Source organism: Tympanuchus pallidicinctus, unplaced genomic scaffold (genome assembly GCF_026119805.1).
Source record: "Tympanuchus pallidicinctus isolate F22 unplaced genomic scaffold, pur_lepc_1.0 scaffold11, whole genome shotgun sequence".
NCBI lineage: Eukaryota > Metazoa > Chordata > Aves > Galliformes > Phasianidae > Tympanuchus > Tympanuchus pallidicinctus.
This window is the reverse complement of record NW_026294627.1, coordinates 5,571,293-5,587,691: the sequence shown is the minus strand read 5'-3', so window position 1 is coordinate 5,587,691 and position 16,399 is coordinate 5,571,293. Positions and strand designations below refer to the sequence as shown.

Below are 16,399 nucleotides of genomic sequence, written 5' to 3'. Positions count from 1 at the left end.
CCAACCGTTGCTAACAAGCATTGTTTGAGCTCGTTCACAAAGCTTTTGACCTCACTGCCTGCTTCAAAACATCACGCTCCTAATATTTCAGTCTTGTGCTTTGCTCCTCCAAGAATTCCTACTGTTGTCACGTTGACAGGTCTGAGTTGAGAGTAAATAGGTGCCAGAACAGAGCATGCCAAACTTATCTCTCTCTCAGACCTACATAACAAGGTCTGAACCACAGGCAGATTTAACATCATGAATGTCATCTTTCTGAAAACATATAATTTTTAAGAAGGTTCCTCCAAAGTCAGCTTTGAATTTAATATGAATATCACTGCTTGCTGGATCTGCTGCATGCTCTGACAGCCAGCACCTTATTTTCACCAATAATCATTTTCTAGATCCTCTAAAATCACATGTACTACTTTCAAAACTACTTTCAAAAGAGTCAGTGGATTCAAAGGTAAATACGGAATGCAGGGCTTAGAAAATGAAAAGCACACATTGATGCTGTACTGACTTGTCATGGCAAAGTTTGAAAACATTACAGTCATCCTGAGAAAAAGAATTAAAAAGAAATTAAAAGTAATAGTAAGAAAGAGTTAAATCTGACCTGAATTTCTGAGCCTAAACTAAGAAGCTAACATAATAGTTTGTAATGGGTCCCCAGACAGGATTTGTGGTCTGCAAAAACAGGAAGAATTCCCTCCCCACCTTCCTCCCCCCACACTGTAAAGCACACCACTTCAGAACCTGCAGATTTAAATCAAGCACACAAATCACAGCTTTCCCCGAAAAGAAAAAGGTCAACGTGAAGAGGGTTTTCTCTGCTCCACAGCAGCTTGACACCAAAAGCCAACCAACGATAGATGTGGAGCTGTGATTGCATCCCTGTAATAACACAAGAAGTGCTGATTATGCTTAGGGTATCGTTAATCTCTCACACCCACCGATTTCCTACTGGCAGCTGGAGGCCAGCAGTGAAATCCTGGTGCAAAAGTTCACTTAGAATCAGCAGGAACAGATAAGCTTTCAAAATAATGCAGAAAATTAAGAAAACAGACCTTAGCAATGAGTTTTCAAAAAAGAAAACCATTACTTTTGGAGCTGAGTAAATACCAGTGGCAAATCCTTCACACAAATAGCACCTTCAGGCACAAACTTCCCATCAAAAGATATAGTTTAAGGGCCCACAGCCCACCATGTTTTAAAAGACTCTGTAGTGCCAATTTGGGGATGGTTTAAAGTTGGAAACGGGTACTTCTGAGTCCTTCAACTTAAAGTTGCTCAAAATTGCAAATCAGCAATTGCTGAGCACATTATATGTTAAGTAAAATGGTTATTTTATTCCTCGCAATACTCAGAATTTGTTGCTCTTAAAAGGAAAAGCAAACACAACGTGTGCTATGATTTGAGCACGTGCCAAAGAAAGGGTAGGAGAAAGCTAGAGAGGCACAGAAGCCAAAAGGAAAATATATCTACAGTAATACATTCCAGTTAAATTAGTACCAATCATTCTTACTGAGTTTCCAGTTAGTGTAACACCAGATAACATCGACGGCTTGACTTTTTAACTGTTTTCTACTCCAATTTTATACAGATTTTCTTTCATCATTCCTCTCCTCCTCTCCCAGCTTCCTCATGGCGTCAACAGACCTAGAGCCAAAGCAAAGGCAGAGCTACAGGCGGGTGAGAGCTCTTAAGTTAAGGGTGATTTAACCTCACAAGATTTCATGAGGAGATAAAAATCAGATTCCAAAACGCTTACTACTTTCATAAAAAGATTGACCAGCAGATAACAGAAGAATAACAAGTTGTTGAAATCTCAGGAGAAGAAATGAAGGATTTCCGGCAATTTTTTAAATCATTAACATTCTTGGTGTAAGAAGGCCTATCTCCCATTCAGTAAGGCCACAAATAACAATTTCTTTGGACTGTTGATCATACCAGAATTGTTTTTAATCGGCACACTTGATCAAGAAGAAAACACTGGGTTTGCTCTGCTCCCAGAGCCAGTGCAGCTCGGCCAGCACAACCGCTCTGCAGAAGCCAGCAGCACAAGGCTCACATTTTGTTCTGTTTTGTTACGAATCATTACTGTGTCACAGCAAAGAGAGGACACGCAAAGGACTGTTAGTGAAAGTTAGGAAAAAGAGGAAAGAAAAGGATAAAAATCCTAGGATATCTCAGAGATGTGCAATATTTTTTTTAATATCTCAAACCATCAGCTTGGCATGTTTTTCAAAAACTTAAGCTCTTTTTCCAGCCTTCAAAACTAGCAGCTACTGTTCTGTTTTCATGTTCAGAGCTTAATTTCTTCTAATACAAACACACGCTGCTTTAACGATTACAGATAAAAAACATTTCCAAAGTACCTGAAGCATCAAGCAAAAAGGCAAAATAAGTCCATCTGACTCAAGCAGATTACTGCATCTTTTCCTATTGCACATTTAAGTGGAAACGATCTTACCTTCACAAAAGGAGACACCAACTGTTCCAATGCAAACAGGCTATAGGGTTAGACTTGCCATCATACAGAGCAATTTATGGATTTTTCTGGTAGGACCCTGAAGGATGGTATATTAAGCTGCATTATAGACAGGCTTCAAATCCAGTTAGGAGCCATGAGTGAGTCATGCAGCATACGTACTGTCAAGGTTAAGAGCTTGCCTGCATCCAAACAGGCCTAAAGCAAGAAGGGGTCCCAGGAAAAGAAGAGTCAGAAGCCAGTGCAGAAGCTTTGTCTAGAAAGGCAGGAAAGCTGAGTGAGAGTCACTTCAACACATTCCCACTTTCTGAGAAGTCAATTTCTGCCAGGACAGCAGTATTTGATGATTACCTACACACAGATATCAACTTGACTTTTCACCTACCAAAACCAGAAAAGTTATTGCCAAGCTCAGCTTTAACTTACTATGTTATGTCTTTAAGGCTCATAGATCTAAAACACCAACACCTGAGCTTAGAACATTTTTGATAGTTCCTACATCAGCTTGCTCAACAGAATCACAGAACCACTGAGGTTGGAAAGATCACTGAGATCACTGAGTTCAACCATCAGCCTATGCCTGTGACCACTCAAGGCCACGTCACTCAGTGCCACACATTCACTGCTCTTGAGCATCTCCAAGGACAGTGACTCCAGCACGTCCCTGAACTGTCTGCTCCAACACATTACTACTCTGTCTGAGAAGAAATTCTTCCTGACATCCAACCTGAACCTTCCCTGGTGCAACTTGAGGCCATTATCTCTTGTACTGTTGCTGGTTACTAAGGAGGAGAGACCAACCCCCGGTTCACCATAACCTCCCTTCAGGAGAGGGAGAGAACCATAAGCTCACCTCTGAGCCTTCTCCTCTCCAGACTTGTAGATGCACTTCAGCTGAGCCCCAACCCCCATCACCATTCCCCTAGCTTTTCACCACCACATCAGCTAACACCCTAGCCAGCTAGACAGCATCTGAAGCTTACTCTACATTAGCAGAATATCTGTTATTCCCCTCTGGGTGCTGCATGTGACACGTAAGCATTCAGACACAGAAGATGTATTAAGTGTTTGTTTGAGTCAAGGAAGTCCCAGTGAGTGTCTCCTGCATGTGAGCGAGGAGCAGACAGAACTGAGCAATTAATCCACTGCCTGAATTGTTTGAATTCAGCTCAGACTTGCAGAATAGTCTGGTGTTCAACAACATCTGAATTTTACCATTTTTTCCTACAGGTATTTCAGTGGTGCTTTAACATTTGGATGCGAGAGGAGAAGGCTTTTTTTGTGCTAGTTCATGATGAAAAAACAATAAGAATTTCTACTAACACTCAGATGACTACTTCACTTTTAATTGTTTGGGTTTTTTAATTTTCACCATGCTGAAAACGAACGTTTATCAAAAGCAGTCCTTAGAATAATGGAAAAAAACAAATACCCAAATTTTTATTATGTTAAGTCTCACCTGGAGCAGCACAGACTGGGTTGGCTGCACACAGCCACCTGGGATCCATCAGTGCATAACCCGACCTTAGTACTGCCCTCTGTCCACCCAAGCTAGCTTGACATGTGAGTTTGACAGACGTAGTCCAGAGCTCAAAACCACTGCCTGTGCTGTCTTGCAGCACTATCAATGAAGGAACCTCACTTCTGCTGTTGTACGTAAGTGAGTCCCCATGAAACCTAGGGAACTGCAGAGGTGGTCAAATAAAAATACAAATGCCTCTAGAGATGGGGCATCCACGGCTTCTTTGTGCAAACTGTTCCAGTGCCTCACCGCCCAACGATGTGCTTTAGCCCTGAAGAGGTCGGGGCAGTCGGGCGAGGTGATCTCTGAAGGTCCCTTCCAACAGAACCGTTCTATTCTAAAACATTGTCTAGAGTTGTATTGGTGCCTCTACTTGGAGGAGATGCTCAAAACCCAACTGGACATGGTTGTGGCCAGGCAGCTACAGCTGACCCTGCTAGAGCAGGGCTGCATTTAGAAGCTCCAGGGGTCCCTTCCAACGCCAGCAATGCTACGACTCACTGACAGCAAGTTACAGAAAGGGATCGTGATTAAACTACACCAGATAAGATGCTTGTTCTTATATGTACTACCTGATATATCAGTTATCTATCAATCCTCTATCATTATTTGTCATTCTCCAATATAGATCCTGAATTTATACGCTTCCCTTGCTTTCTTATTTCTTCACCCTAATAATAGAGCATGAATAACCACAAATCACAACTTCCTCAGCATGATTCAAGTTTCAAAGCAATGTGACCCACAGCCTTCTTTTTCTACATAATTGAATGTAGATAAGTACTTCGGCTGCCAAGTTGAATAAAAACTCAAAATATTCAATAAAATGTTACAAAGGAAAACTATGTAACCAGAAAAAATACTATGTAAAAATTACAAAAGGCAAATAAACATTATATTACCAAAAAAAAAAAAAAAATTGCAAAAAATGAGCAACTCAGAATAGGGATTTTCAGAAATATACAGAGTACAGAAGAATCAGTTCTCACATCAGAGTTATCAGTTCAAACTTAATATTACCTCACTACAACATAATTTGTTCAAAGTTCAAATGCTTCGGAATTCTTTCCTTCTACAGAATAACACCATGATAGTCACTGCTATTCTAATTCACTTCCAAAACATATAGAAAAGAGATTTCTGTGCTCATGCACAAATAAATTTCACCACTGGGAAAAGGCACACCATTTCTTTTTTGTGTGATATGTAACAGAATCCTGGGCTTACATCCTGACCTCTGTTTACCACATTAATATTAATTTAGCTGAATACAGTTTAATTAAGTTCAAAATGAATTAACACATGATGGTAAAACAGTAAATGAAAAATAGACATCTGCTGAAAAAGACTGACAAAGTTACGACTGACAGATATACACACAGAGTACAGAAGTCATCAGTCTTTTGAATGCCAAATATCAATCTATTACTGTTGGCATTTTATTTTTCTTCAAACAGGAAATTTAGTGCATCAGGACAAATACAGCATAAGTCTGATGATCTCATTTTTCAGAAAGACAAATTATTGCAAATAATTTATTAGAAGTATTTCAGCCCTGTACAGGGCAGGAGCTCCCATAGCTCTAAGTGATTAAGATTCACAGAATCATAGAACCATTTGAGCTGACAGGGACCTATAAAGGTGATCCAGCCCAACTCCCCTGCAGTGAACGGAGACACCTACAGCTCCATCAGGCTGCTGAGAGCTCTGTTCAGCCTGACCTTGAGTGCCTCCAGGAGATGCTGCTTTCCACAAAACACACCCCAGCAGCTGCCAGCCTTGGGCTACCTGCCACTGTTAGAGTTGCCAGAGCCACAGCATCTTCCAGATCGGCTCCTGCACCCTCAGCAGCCCTTGGAAATAATCACTGCCTTCTCTCTCTCCAATAACTGCAGCAGTAGCAGCCCTCAAAGCACACAGCACTCCATGTTCAAATGTTTACATGCTGTTCCTATAAAAATGCAGATCTCTGTTGTTGGCTTTCATAAAAAGAGTTGCTGAAAAGCAATAGATTTTAATGTATTTTGGTTTAGAAAGAAAAAGCATTCCCACTAACTTCACTTCTGCAGCATTTCAGAATAGTAATCATTTTACAGGGGTAAAAGTCCAAAATAATTTATTTCCCTGCCATCTCTGCTTACCAGGTATGGTACAGAATACCCAGTGAGTGATCCAAACCTGAGGTTTTTTCATCATCACACAGAACAGTTTGCTCTCTCAATTCCTTACCTGTAGCAAGCAAGACTAAGGCTTGCAAATACAGTTGTAACGTTAAGAGATTGTTTGCCTATTATTCTCTCCTTCTCTTGCCAAACTGGCAGCTTCCTAAAAATACAGCATCAAACTGGATAATCATAAAACACTGAGAAACGAAATTATCATCCCAGGTCAAAATGTATCTATGGAAAAATCATAGACTCCTAGGCTTGGGTTGGAAGGGACCCCCCGAGGATCACCAAGTTCCAACTCCCCTGCCATAGGCAGGGCTACCTACCTCCAGGTTTGGTGCTAGACCAGTCTACCCAGGGCCCCATCCAACCTGGTCTTGAACATCTCCAGGGACAGAGTACATATTAACAAGTTTGGATTTGAAAGGAGAATTCTACAAACCGTCCCCCCTCCCCCCCAAAAAAGAAAAAGTATCAATTTATGTATGTATTTATTTACAACATAGACTTTATTACTACCCTTGTAATGTACTTAGGTTAATGGCACTCGTGGCTAGGGAGAAGCCCCAGTGAGTGACAGCACACCATCAGGTTAACGTGCATAAAACTCTCAAAGCACCGCACGGTTCTTCTAGAAATGCTTCCATTCTTTTTCTAAGCAACACGTTTCCAAGAACACAAATACACATGCAGAGGTATCCTCTATTAACACACACTGTTGCACTGCATCACTTTCTATGTACAGATAGAATCATAGAATCCTTAAAGTTGGAAGGGACCTTCAAATGTCATGCAGTCCAACTCCCCTGCAATGAGTCCAGTACATGCAACTTGAAGAAAAAACACTCGACGTTCTCTACTACAACTTGCTGCCAATAGTAGCCCAGAGCAAGATTTTACAACCAAATTACAAAAGCCCTAAATCTCAGGTTTTATAACACCATCAGTGACACAGCCATACCCGTAGAGACGAGACAGGCGCCACTGTAATGTTAACAGCCCATACATAAACATTTGTTGGCCAGTGGGGTGGTGGGGGCAATCCCAGAAGGGTCTCTTTGGAGCCACCCCACTGCTTACAGGGGAATGTAGTTGCAGTTTCTCTGTCTTAATTGCTTACCAAAGGCAGAAAAAAAGTTAGCCAGGCAGTAAGATAATTAATTTCATTAAAACCGTAACTGTACCCCTTTTAAAGCATCACTTGTAACTCTTAAAACTCTTTAAGAAATTATTTTTTTAAAGCAAGAGTTTAAACAAACTGAAATTAACCATTTAGCTACCAGTAAAATAGAACTTGCAGAACTAGCAGGTTTATGAAAGACTTGGGAAGCATCACTCTTTTCTTTGCAAAAAATTAATCACAGATGTCTGAAGTAATGGTGCTCACTGAACAGCCAGACTCCTTTGTCTCAGGAATCGGAACGGTACAGCCCAGCCCATCTGGTCACACTTTCAGCAATACACCAAGGCCAAGCCTCACAGCACATTTCAGCAGCTTCATTCACAACAACTTTAACGAGGAGGCTCAGTTACTTCCTCACCTCCTGGCAGCCCCAGTGTCCCACAGCACAGCAGCGCGGCATCGCTGGGTCTGAGCTGCTCCCACCTCAACAGGGAGCTCCAGGCTTCCTGATAGCACTTACTAGACATTAAAAAGCTTAGAATTACAAACAGAAGCCAAAGGACATGAGTAAAATAGTTATTTTTCAAAGTTAGAAACCAGCAGAAGTGCTTCTTATAGAGAGCTTGAGACAAACTCAGCGGCAGAAACTGAGGAGTGTGCTCTAAAACGACTCTGACTAATGAGACTAATGAGATGAATGTGATGATTCCCTGAGCAGGCTTAATGAAATGAACAAACCTGAGCCGCCTCTGCTTCTGGAGAGACACAACAGATCTTTAATATCCAACACTCCAAAATTAAATTCTGGGACAAGAAAAATGCACCTACTTATCACAGAATCATAGAGTGGCCTGGGTTGAAAAGGACCATAATGACCATCCAGTTTCAACCCCCTGCTATGTGCAGGGTCACCAACCACTATACTAGACTTAATGCAACATGTAAAAAAAGTGAACATGCAAACCAAAATGTTACTTTCAATACATTTATAATAGTACTGTAAATATTTTATACAGATATTAACACTCGCTAATACTATGTTATTATTTTAACAGTTATATCTGAAGAGTAACTAAAATGTTGAAGGAACGGACAAATAAAGTGAATTAGAAGGATGTATATTCTGGTGAACTCAGTACATTTCACCACGAACTTTTTCTGTGCATGTCAAAAAGCCATAACATACATAACACTTTATTTCTTTTGGCTTTTATCACATCTATCAGTCACAGAGACAGAAAAGAAGTAAGATGGTAGGACTGACACCAATAACTTAATGGTAAGAAGCTCCAACCCTGTGCACTTCTCAGAACATGAAGCACACACCAGCTATGCAGCTAAGAGTCAGCAGATGTTACTTTCCAAACTCAGTATTGCTCAGTAATGCGTCCTCCTACTCTAGCAGGCACTCCGTGCTGTAGGGAGCACGAGAAAGGGGCAGAAACTCTGTGTTACTTCCACAGGAGTGGGGCACCAAAGGGTTAGAATATGATCAACACACTAAAAGCAAATCCAAATATTCACAGCTTTTTTCTGTCTACATCCAATTACAATCTAAGAAATCATTCTTATCAAAGCATTTTCCTTAATCAAAATAATGTGACTCATTTTCTATCACAGAACATTCATACATCCCAATCCCAAGCAACCATGATGATTTACAAGTGGTTTTATTGCTTGCCCTTTCCACAGGCCCCAACAAACTACATCCTTGGCCACAACAGTCATACCATGTACTCAGAAAATAGAATCCACATGAATAAATTCAAGCACAACTTATGTCCTTACAGAAAAATAGCAGTATAACACAATGCAGATCACGTTCTGAGTATCTTTGACACTTCTGTTCAATCCCACCTCCTTTTTCCATCACCAATGTCATGAAAACAGCAATGGTTAGATATTAGGAGGAAGTTTTTCACACAGGTTGGTGATGCACTGGCACAGGTTGCCCAAGGAGGCTGTGGATGCCCCATCCCTGCAGGCATTCAAGGCCAGGCTGGATGTGGCTCTGGGCAGCCTGGTCTGGTGGTTGGCGACCCTGCACATAGCAGGGGTTGGAACTGGATGAGCATTGTGGTCCTTTTCAACCCAGGGCATTCTCTGAGTCCATGAAAACTTAAGTTACTTGTTATAAAGACATGAACCATCACCAAACTAGTCCTACAGCCCCTTAGAAAACACAGCCCCCTTTCAGGTTTATGCTACACAGAGCTGCTCTCTGCAGGACTGCCTGCTCATCTCGTTTTCCCATTATCCTGCAAGACTGGTACACAGGTACAGCAATATTCAACAGCCTGATTTTACAAGCATGCTGCGCAAGCAAATGCCAGTGAGGCACTTAAAATAGGGTCTCCACTTGGGAAGAGATTGAGTGAGTAAATCTGATGGTGCTGCCAGGCACAATTTAAAGGAGTACAGATATATTTATCAACTAAAATCAAGACTTCTCCATACACTTTGTTGAAAGCTACTCTGCAAATGACTAAAAATGGCACCATATCTCCTTGTCCTTTCCTTTCCACCTTTCTAAAAGGCTACAGAAGTCCATTACATTTTGATTGTGCCTTTAAGTGAAGCTACCAAACAAACAGTTCTCAAATCAAAGTCCTGTCTCACTGGGTCTGTCAGCAGCAGCAGTTCACACATTGTACAGTCACACACCAAATATTTCCGTATTTTTAGCTAATTAAGTTTGCCAATTACTTTTCAATGCCATTCATCAACTTCTGTCATTAGTAACAGTGACTGCTCACATTCAAGCACCCTTCACAGCAGCAGGTATGTTTCCTGCTCAACAGCACGATCACCTCATTTCCTACAGAACTACATCTAAATTTCCTTCATGTCCCAAACCGTAGTTATTCAGCAAAAGATAAAATACATTTTCTAAATGTTACCAACACTGGAGGAATAACAGTGCAGTACCTGGGGAGCCCAGAACCAGAAGCAGTAATCCAGATGTGTCCTCAGCAGGGCAGAGCAGCAGGGGAGGATCACCTCCTTGACTTGCTGGCCACACTGATGCTAACAGTACCCACGATACCATACACATACATGTTTTATCTACTTTCATTGTTTTCATACAACCCTATTTCAGCTCTTATTGTTTCCAAATCTCAGAAGTGAAATAGGTGCTTGCTAAAGCATTAAAGTTTTCTTGCTTTGCCACCAAGGCTTTTAAAAATTGCCATTTGGCATAATATTTGCTTACAGACTCTCTTTCTGCACTTCAGAAGTTTTTAGTTTGCAAGATTTTCACAGCTGTTCCACTGTCAAATAAGAACTCCATATAGTTTGGTCTTACCAGTAGTTACAGCTCTTAGCTCAAGAATATTCTGAAAGCTACAGGAAACTCATAAGTGGGAAGAAATAAGGCTGGTAGTCCATCTAATCTTGTCTAGAAATAGCAGAAGCCTGACGTATGAAGCACTCACATTGTAACAGGTCTGTAGGAAAAGTTAAGTGATTCTAATTAAAGGTGGAATATGCATTTGCTTGCACTGTAAAATGAAATACTGATGCCAAAACAGTTCCAGAGTCTGAGTAAATACAAAAAGATGCACCAAAGGTATCTGCCCTTTTATGAAGTAACCATAGGAAGAGGAAAACCAATCAGCTGAAAAGGAATTAAAAAAAAAAAAAGTTCAATTTCCTAAATAAATTAATACAGTCATAATTTTGTGATCCTTTTCCTTTATAGCTACTTTCAATAATCCAATTTAGAAGCACCACCATCTTTCCAGAACTTGTTACATATAAAGGAGCATTCTTCAGTTTCCAAAAAACAATAGGTAATATGTTATTTTCAGAGGAGAGAACTCTGACAATCTTACTTAAAATTCAGGTTGGGTACTGCTTAACTCCACGACTGAAATTCAGAGTTAGGGTTTGACAGGTAGGTGACAACACATACATGTATTTGCAGTTATTTTGAAACGACTGCATATGGAATTTTCAGACATTCATAGACATCATAGAAGTGTGCTCACATCATCTCTAGGACTACTACACTTTACTACACAGTACCACCTCTACTTCAAATAAAAGGCATACAAACTAGATGACCAAAACATAGAATCACAGAATGGCTTGAGTTGGAAGGGACCTCAAAGATCATGAAGCTCCAACCACCCACCGCAGGCAGAGTTCCCAACCTCCCTGTTTAATACTAGACCAGGCTGCCCAGGGCCACATCCAACCTGGCCTTGAACACTTCCAGGGACAGGGCATCCATCTCATCTCATATTAAATTAAGCACTGTAGTTTCCTTTATTCATGCAAACTACCAATGGCAGTTGCATTTCAAGACATTCAACCTTCACAACCCAGATTTCATCTGCCATTTCTCACAGCCACAGGATAAATGGCAGCTTCCAGCTACCCTTGGATCACTCAGAGCTTTCCTCTCCCAACTCCATGCTCTTCCTAATGAATTTCGTGTTGATAGCTGGCATCGTTTTATGAGCAAAAACCTCTGCTCTCTTTATCATTACATTTCTTTCAGTTTGGATTATTTCAGCTCTTTGAGACATTCAGTCTGCCCCCCTCCCTCAACCCCCAATATACTATTACTCCTTCATGTTAACAAATAAATAAATAAGGAACAGATCTTTGGCAAAAAGATTTTTTCACTATAGCCTCCTATACTGAGGCTGCAAAGGATATTAGCTCAAATGGAGAACACTTAAGGATTTGAAGGGAAAAAAGCAACTAAACTGTCAGATGACCAAAACAAGAAATAGTATTACATAATACAGAAAATCCATTAACATGAACTGTACCTGCTTTTCCTTTCAATGAGAATAGCCATATAAGAAGCTGGTAAAGCAGCACCAAAGCCAGGAGACCAAAAGTAGAATTTTCCAAGTAGTTTCCTGAAAATGTAATTTATACATGTGTTACATGCAAAGCAACCACAATATTGATGTACATTTATTTAAAAAAGATAGTATTTTACATTTATCAGTGCTTACAGATCAATACTAACTATTGCTTACAGTTGAATAATTCTTCTCAGAGGGGTTCCCAGAGAGGATACTCTCTCTCTTAACATTACACACCTAAAACTTCATGAGCGCATCCATCTCAATTAAAGGATTACTTTAATTTAAGGAAAGCAATACTTCCAAGAGACGTTTCTGAAAAGCTGCAGGTACTAATTCCAACCTTGCAGCTCCGTTCTCTGCTATTTGTCTGCACACATCTCCTCAGGATGATGTGCCTTGTGGAATGTGGGAATGCAGTCCAGGGAGAAATCAAATCAAATTGTTCTACTATACAACGTGCTCTGAAGACAGACAGGCAAATTGTTGCTAAAAACAGTAAATCACTCACTATGGTAAGTCAAGGAATTAATTACAGCTGGAACCAAGAGAGAAATCCCAGATCTACTAAGGCCAGTGGGAAAGCTCTCACTTTTTGCAACCAGATCTGGTTTTCACTCAGAGTTCACACTATTTCAGCCATAAAAACTCTTCCAAGAGCTGAAAGAAAGAGTTCTTCAAATATAGGCATCGTCTAGGAAGATATTTCTATTAATTGGTTGCTGAAAGAATAGGAGGACCAAAACGCTTGTCAGAGACAGTGGCCTCCACCACTTGATCTGCTCCAAACACCTGCACCTTCCAACTGAAGACTTCTGAAGCACAGAAGTGAGCAACAGTCAGCCAGTCCTGAAATTTGATAAGGAAAATACTTTGGTTACACTGTGGCTGATAAGCACTATTATTTGAGGAAAATACAGTGGGGTCTTCCCTTCTAAAAATAAAGCAAAATACAAACATGATTTTCTTATATGAAATTTCACATTGATAGAGGGAACTAAGATTATTCATCACTTCCACCTGGGTTAGATCACTTTCATTCTTGCTGCAGATCAGCCTCATTTCATACTTCTGCTGCTAAAATAACATGAGCAGTGAGCAATGCCAGCTTACGTTCAGAAGAGAAAAAAAAAAGTCAGTGTATCACCAAAACCAGTGATGTAATGAAAATTTCACACGCTACTCATTCCCACGGCTGAAAAAGGATGATTCCTCTGGATGACAATGCCAAAGGCTGCAGTAGCTAAAGTTCATTATTAGGACTCTCTTGGAAAGCAGTGACGGTATGAAGTTTCAGAGAAGCCATCTGAAGCATCCTAATAAGTATGAACACATCCTACCAGACACATCTGTTAAATAACAGAACAAATGCCTTTTCTGTGGGGAAAAAAAAAAAAACAGGAACTTGCTCTGCCTGCATGGATTAGAATCACTCCACGAATGCTACACGTTTTCAAGGCCAGGCTGGATGTGGCTCTGGGCAGCCTGGTCTGCTGGTTGGCGATCCTGCACATAGCAGAGGGGTTGAAATTAGATGACCATTGTGGTCCTTTTCAACCCAGGCCATTCTATCATTCTATGTTCAGTGTGATGAGATTTAGGTAAAAGCAGTATTTTACACAATAAAAGTCACTGAAAATTTAGATGTCCAATCATAAAGTGGAAAATTTAAAGTTCTGCTGGAATAAACGAAAGCAACATTTTATTATTATTTATATGTTTGTTTTTACATAGTTCTTACATAGTCTGAGGCAGCATAATGGAATGAGAAGCCAGTGTTCTCTTCCTAATTATTCATCTAATTTCTCATTGTGAAACTGTACCCAAAGCTGAAAGGCTGGTTGATACATACAGCTGAATTGAACCAAGCAAATTAGTGGAAAGCTGTACGTACACAGATGAACTGAATGACTCTAGCTGCAAGGCTAACTGAGCCACGACTTCATGAGGTTTTGCATTAATTTAATAGAACTGAAAACCTAAAATTCACACCCATCTTTTAACTGCTGTAATGCCTGTCAGTGGAGGAGCGAAGGACTTCTTTCTGAAGCACAGACAGATGTAGTCTAACTGCATCACCTCAGCAAACAGATTACAGCCACAGCTGAGCTGTCACACATCCGTAACATCGATCACCACCTCCACAGCTCTGCCAATAGAGCAGGCTGCACACATTCACTATTTCACTTCAAGAATGAAAACAAATTTAAAAAGCAGCCAACTTCACCTAGTGATGCCTTTTAGAATGAGAACACCTACCCAGAGCCCACGTCACTGCTGAAACTGAACTTGGATTGTTATGAAATTTTACTCATTAATGAAAAGGAGAGAATATTCAACAATTACTGAAATCATTTAAATTGCATTTTCTTGTCTAAAATATTACACCCGCAGATGTATCTGCAGTTTTTGCAAGTTTTCCTCAGTGGAAAGAAAGGAAATAATACAAGAGCATCAAAACCACACATTAGCACAAGTCAAACATCCCACTGACAATTACATTTCATATTTAGGTCTTTCAATTGCTACTGGGAGAATAAAAGGTATTTTCTACAGAATATAGAATAAAACAGCGTGAAGAATCCCTGAGACCTCAGTATATGTACAAAAAAATGAAGTGGTCGCTTTATCCAGGAGATCCTTAACATGCCTAGCAACACATACACAACTCTTCATCAGAGCAAGAATTGTGCAGGTAAATGAGTTAACATGTCCAGCTACAAACCCTTTAATCTGCTGCTCTACTCTAGAATTCCAAGAGCTGACTGCATGGGGACTGCTGGACAACTCTGCCTCTTTGTCACTGCTGCTCCTGCTTTCTAGAAACTCTCCTCCTCAAGCACAAAGTCTGCAGGAAATGCTGCATCAGCTCAGAGCTCTGGGAACCTCAGATGTCAATAGAACAAACACACCTCCTTAGAGACTTGAACTTTTTGGGTAAGACAAAAAAAAAAAAAAAAAAACAAAGCCACAACAAACCTTGCAGCTAAAAAGACAGAAAAATGATACACATCCCATTTCATCTCTTACCATTATCCAGAATGAGACCTAAAGGATCTGGTCTCTAAAGTCTTTTTATGAAAGGTCATAGCTTGACTTCAGAAACACTCAGGCTGCAGTTAAACAACATATCTATGGTGTTCTGCTATTTCTTTGATGGATTCAAACATACAGTTTTCTTTTCTATGAGAGTGGTGAGGTGCTGGAACATCTCCCTGGAGAGGCTGTGGATGCCCCGTCCCTGGAGGTGTTCAAGGCCAGGTTGGGTGGGGCCCTGGGCAGCCTGGTCTGGTATTAAATGTGGAGGTTGGTGGGCCTGGCTGTGGCAGGGAGGTTGGAGCTTCACGATCCTTGAGGTCCCTTCCAACCCTGCCATTCTGTGATGCAGTACCAAATGGCATTCTGCACTGGAAAATGAAATTGTTGTTTTCTCTCTGAGAGGCTACTGCAGGAAGTTCAACATTTCCCATGTCACACAGTGATTAACTCAAAGAATCAGGAATTCAAACAAATACTTCAAATAAAACAACCACCTCACATGAAATAGTACCAAAAAAGCAGTGAAGTTGCAATTGCACCTCTCCATCCTGCCATCCTGCCATTAGATTAGAGAAGGAAGCTTACACGGCTTAAGCTGCAAGACAACTTAATACTAAGCAAAATCCAAGTGATTAATTTATCAACATTAGGAGCCCAGAAGTAGCTCTTTATAAAGGTATACAGCACAAAGTTTTTAAAAATATCATGTATTTAATACTGCTCATTGGTTTGTTCCCACTGGTTTCTCTCTTCATAAGAATTGTTTTCTTGATCGTATTCAACTTGTTCAGCTGACTTGTTCACAGAACCTATCCTTGATGACTCCCAAGCATCTCCTTGATTAATTTAGTCCCCAGTTTAAATCCCATCCCTGTGTGAATAGGATAGAATTGCTCTCTTCCTCCCAGTTGATTATTTTGCACTTTTCTCTATCAAGCTTCATATTTTTCCCCTAAAAAAATCAAGAGATTTTTCTGAAATGGCTGACTATAAGTTTTGTATTTTCTTATCATAAATAATCTTGCATAATCCCACAGTAAATTCTTTTTTCCAGATGCTGTAGCTATATATAGAACAAGTTACATTGCAGGAACATTGCTGGCAACTTCTCCCAGTTAGGAAAACTGACAATTTATCCCTTTTTCCCCCATCCCCAATACACTTTAACTACATGACTTACTAATTCCTAGAAGATAGGAAACCATTCCCCTTTAACAATCCTAGAAAGTAATCTTGTCAATTTCAATT

The 16,399-nt window shown here is 40.3% G+C and overlaps 1 protein-coding gene and 1 long non-coding RNA gene across 3 annotated transcripts in view; one reads left to right on the top strand and one right to left on the bottom strand.

Annotated features, from left to right (window-relative positions):
- Positions 1-16,399, top strand: part of LOC128074598 (uncharacterized) — a 482,510-nt gene that overhangs the window by 60,068 nt on the left and 406,043 nt on the right. The window lies entirely within an intron of this gene.
- The window catches only part of TMEM135 (transmembrane protein 135), a 164,991-nt gene that overhangs the window by 134,103 nt on the left and 14,489 nt on the right, over positions 1-16,399 (bottom strand). For both annotated transcript variants that reach the window (XM_052670054.1, XM_052670064.1), the window contains one exon: positions 12,071-12,163. In XM_052670054.1, coding sequence (XP_052526014.1) covers positions 12,071-12,163 — 93 coding nt within the window. The remainder of the gene's footprint in view (positions 1-12,070; positions 12,164-16,399) is intronic.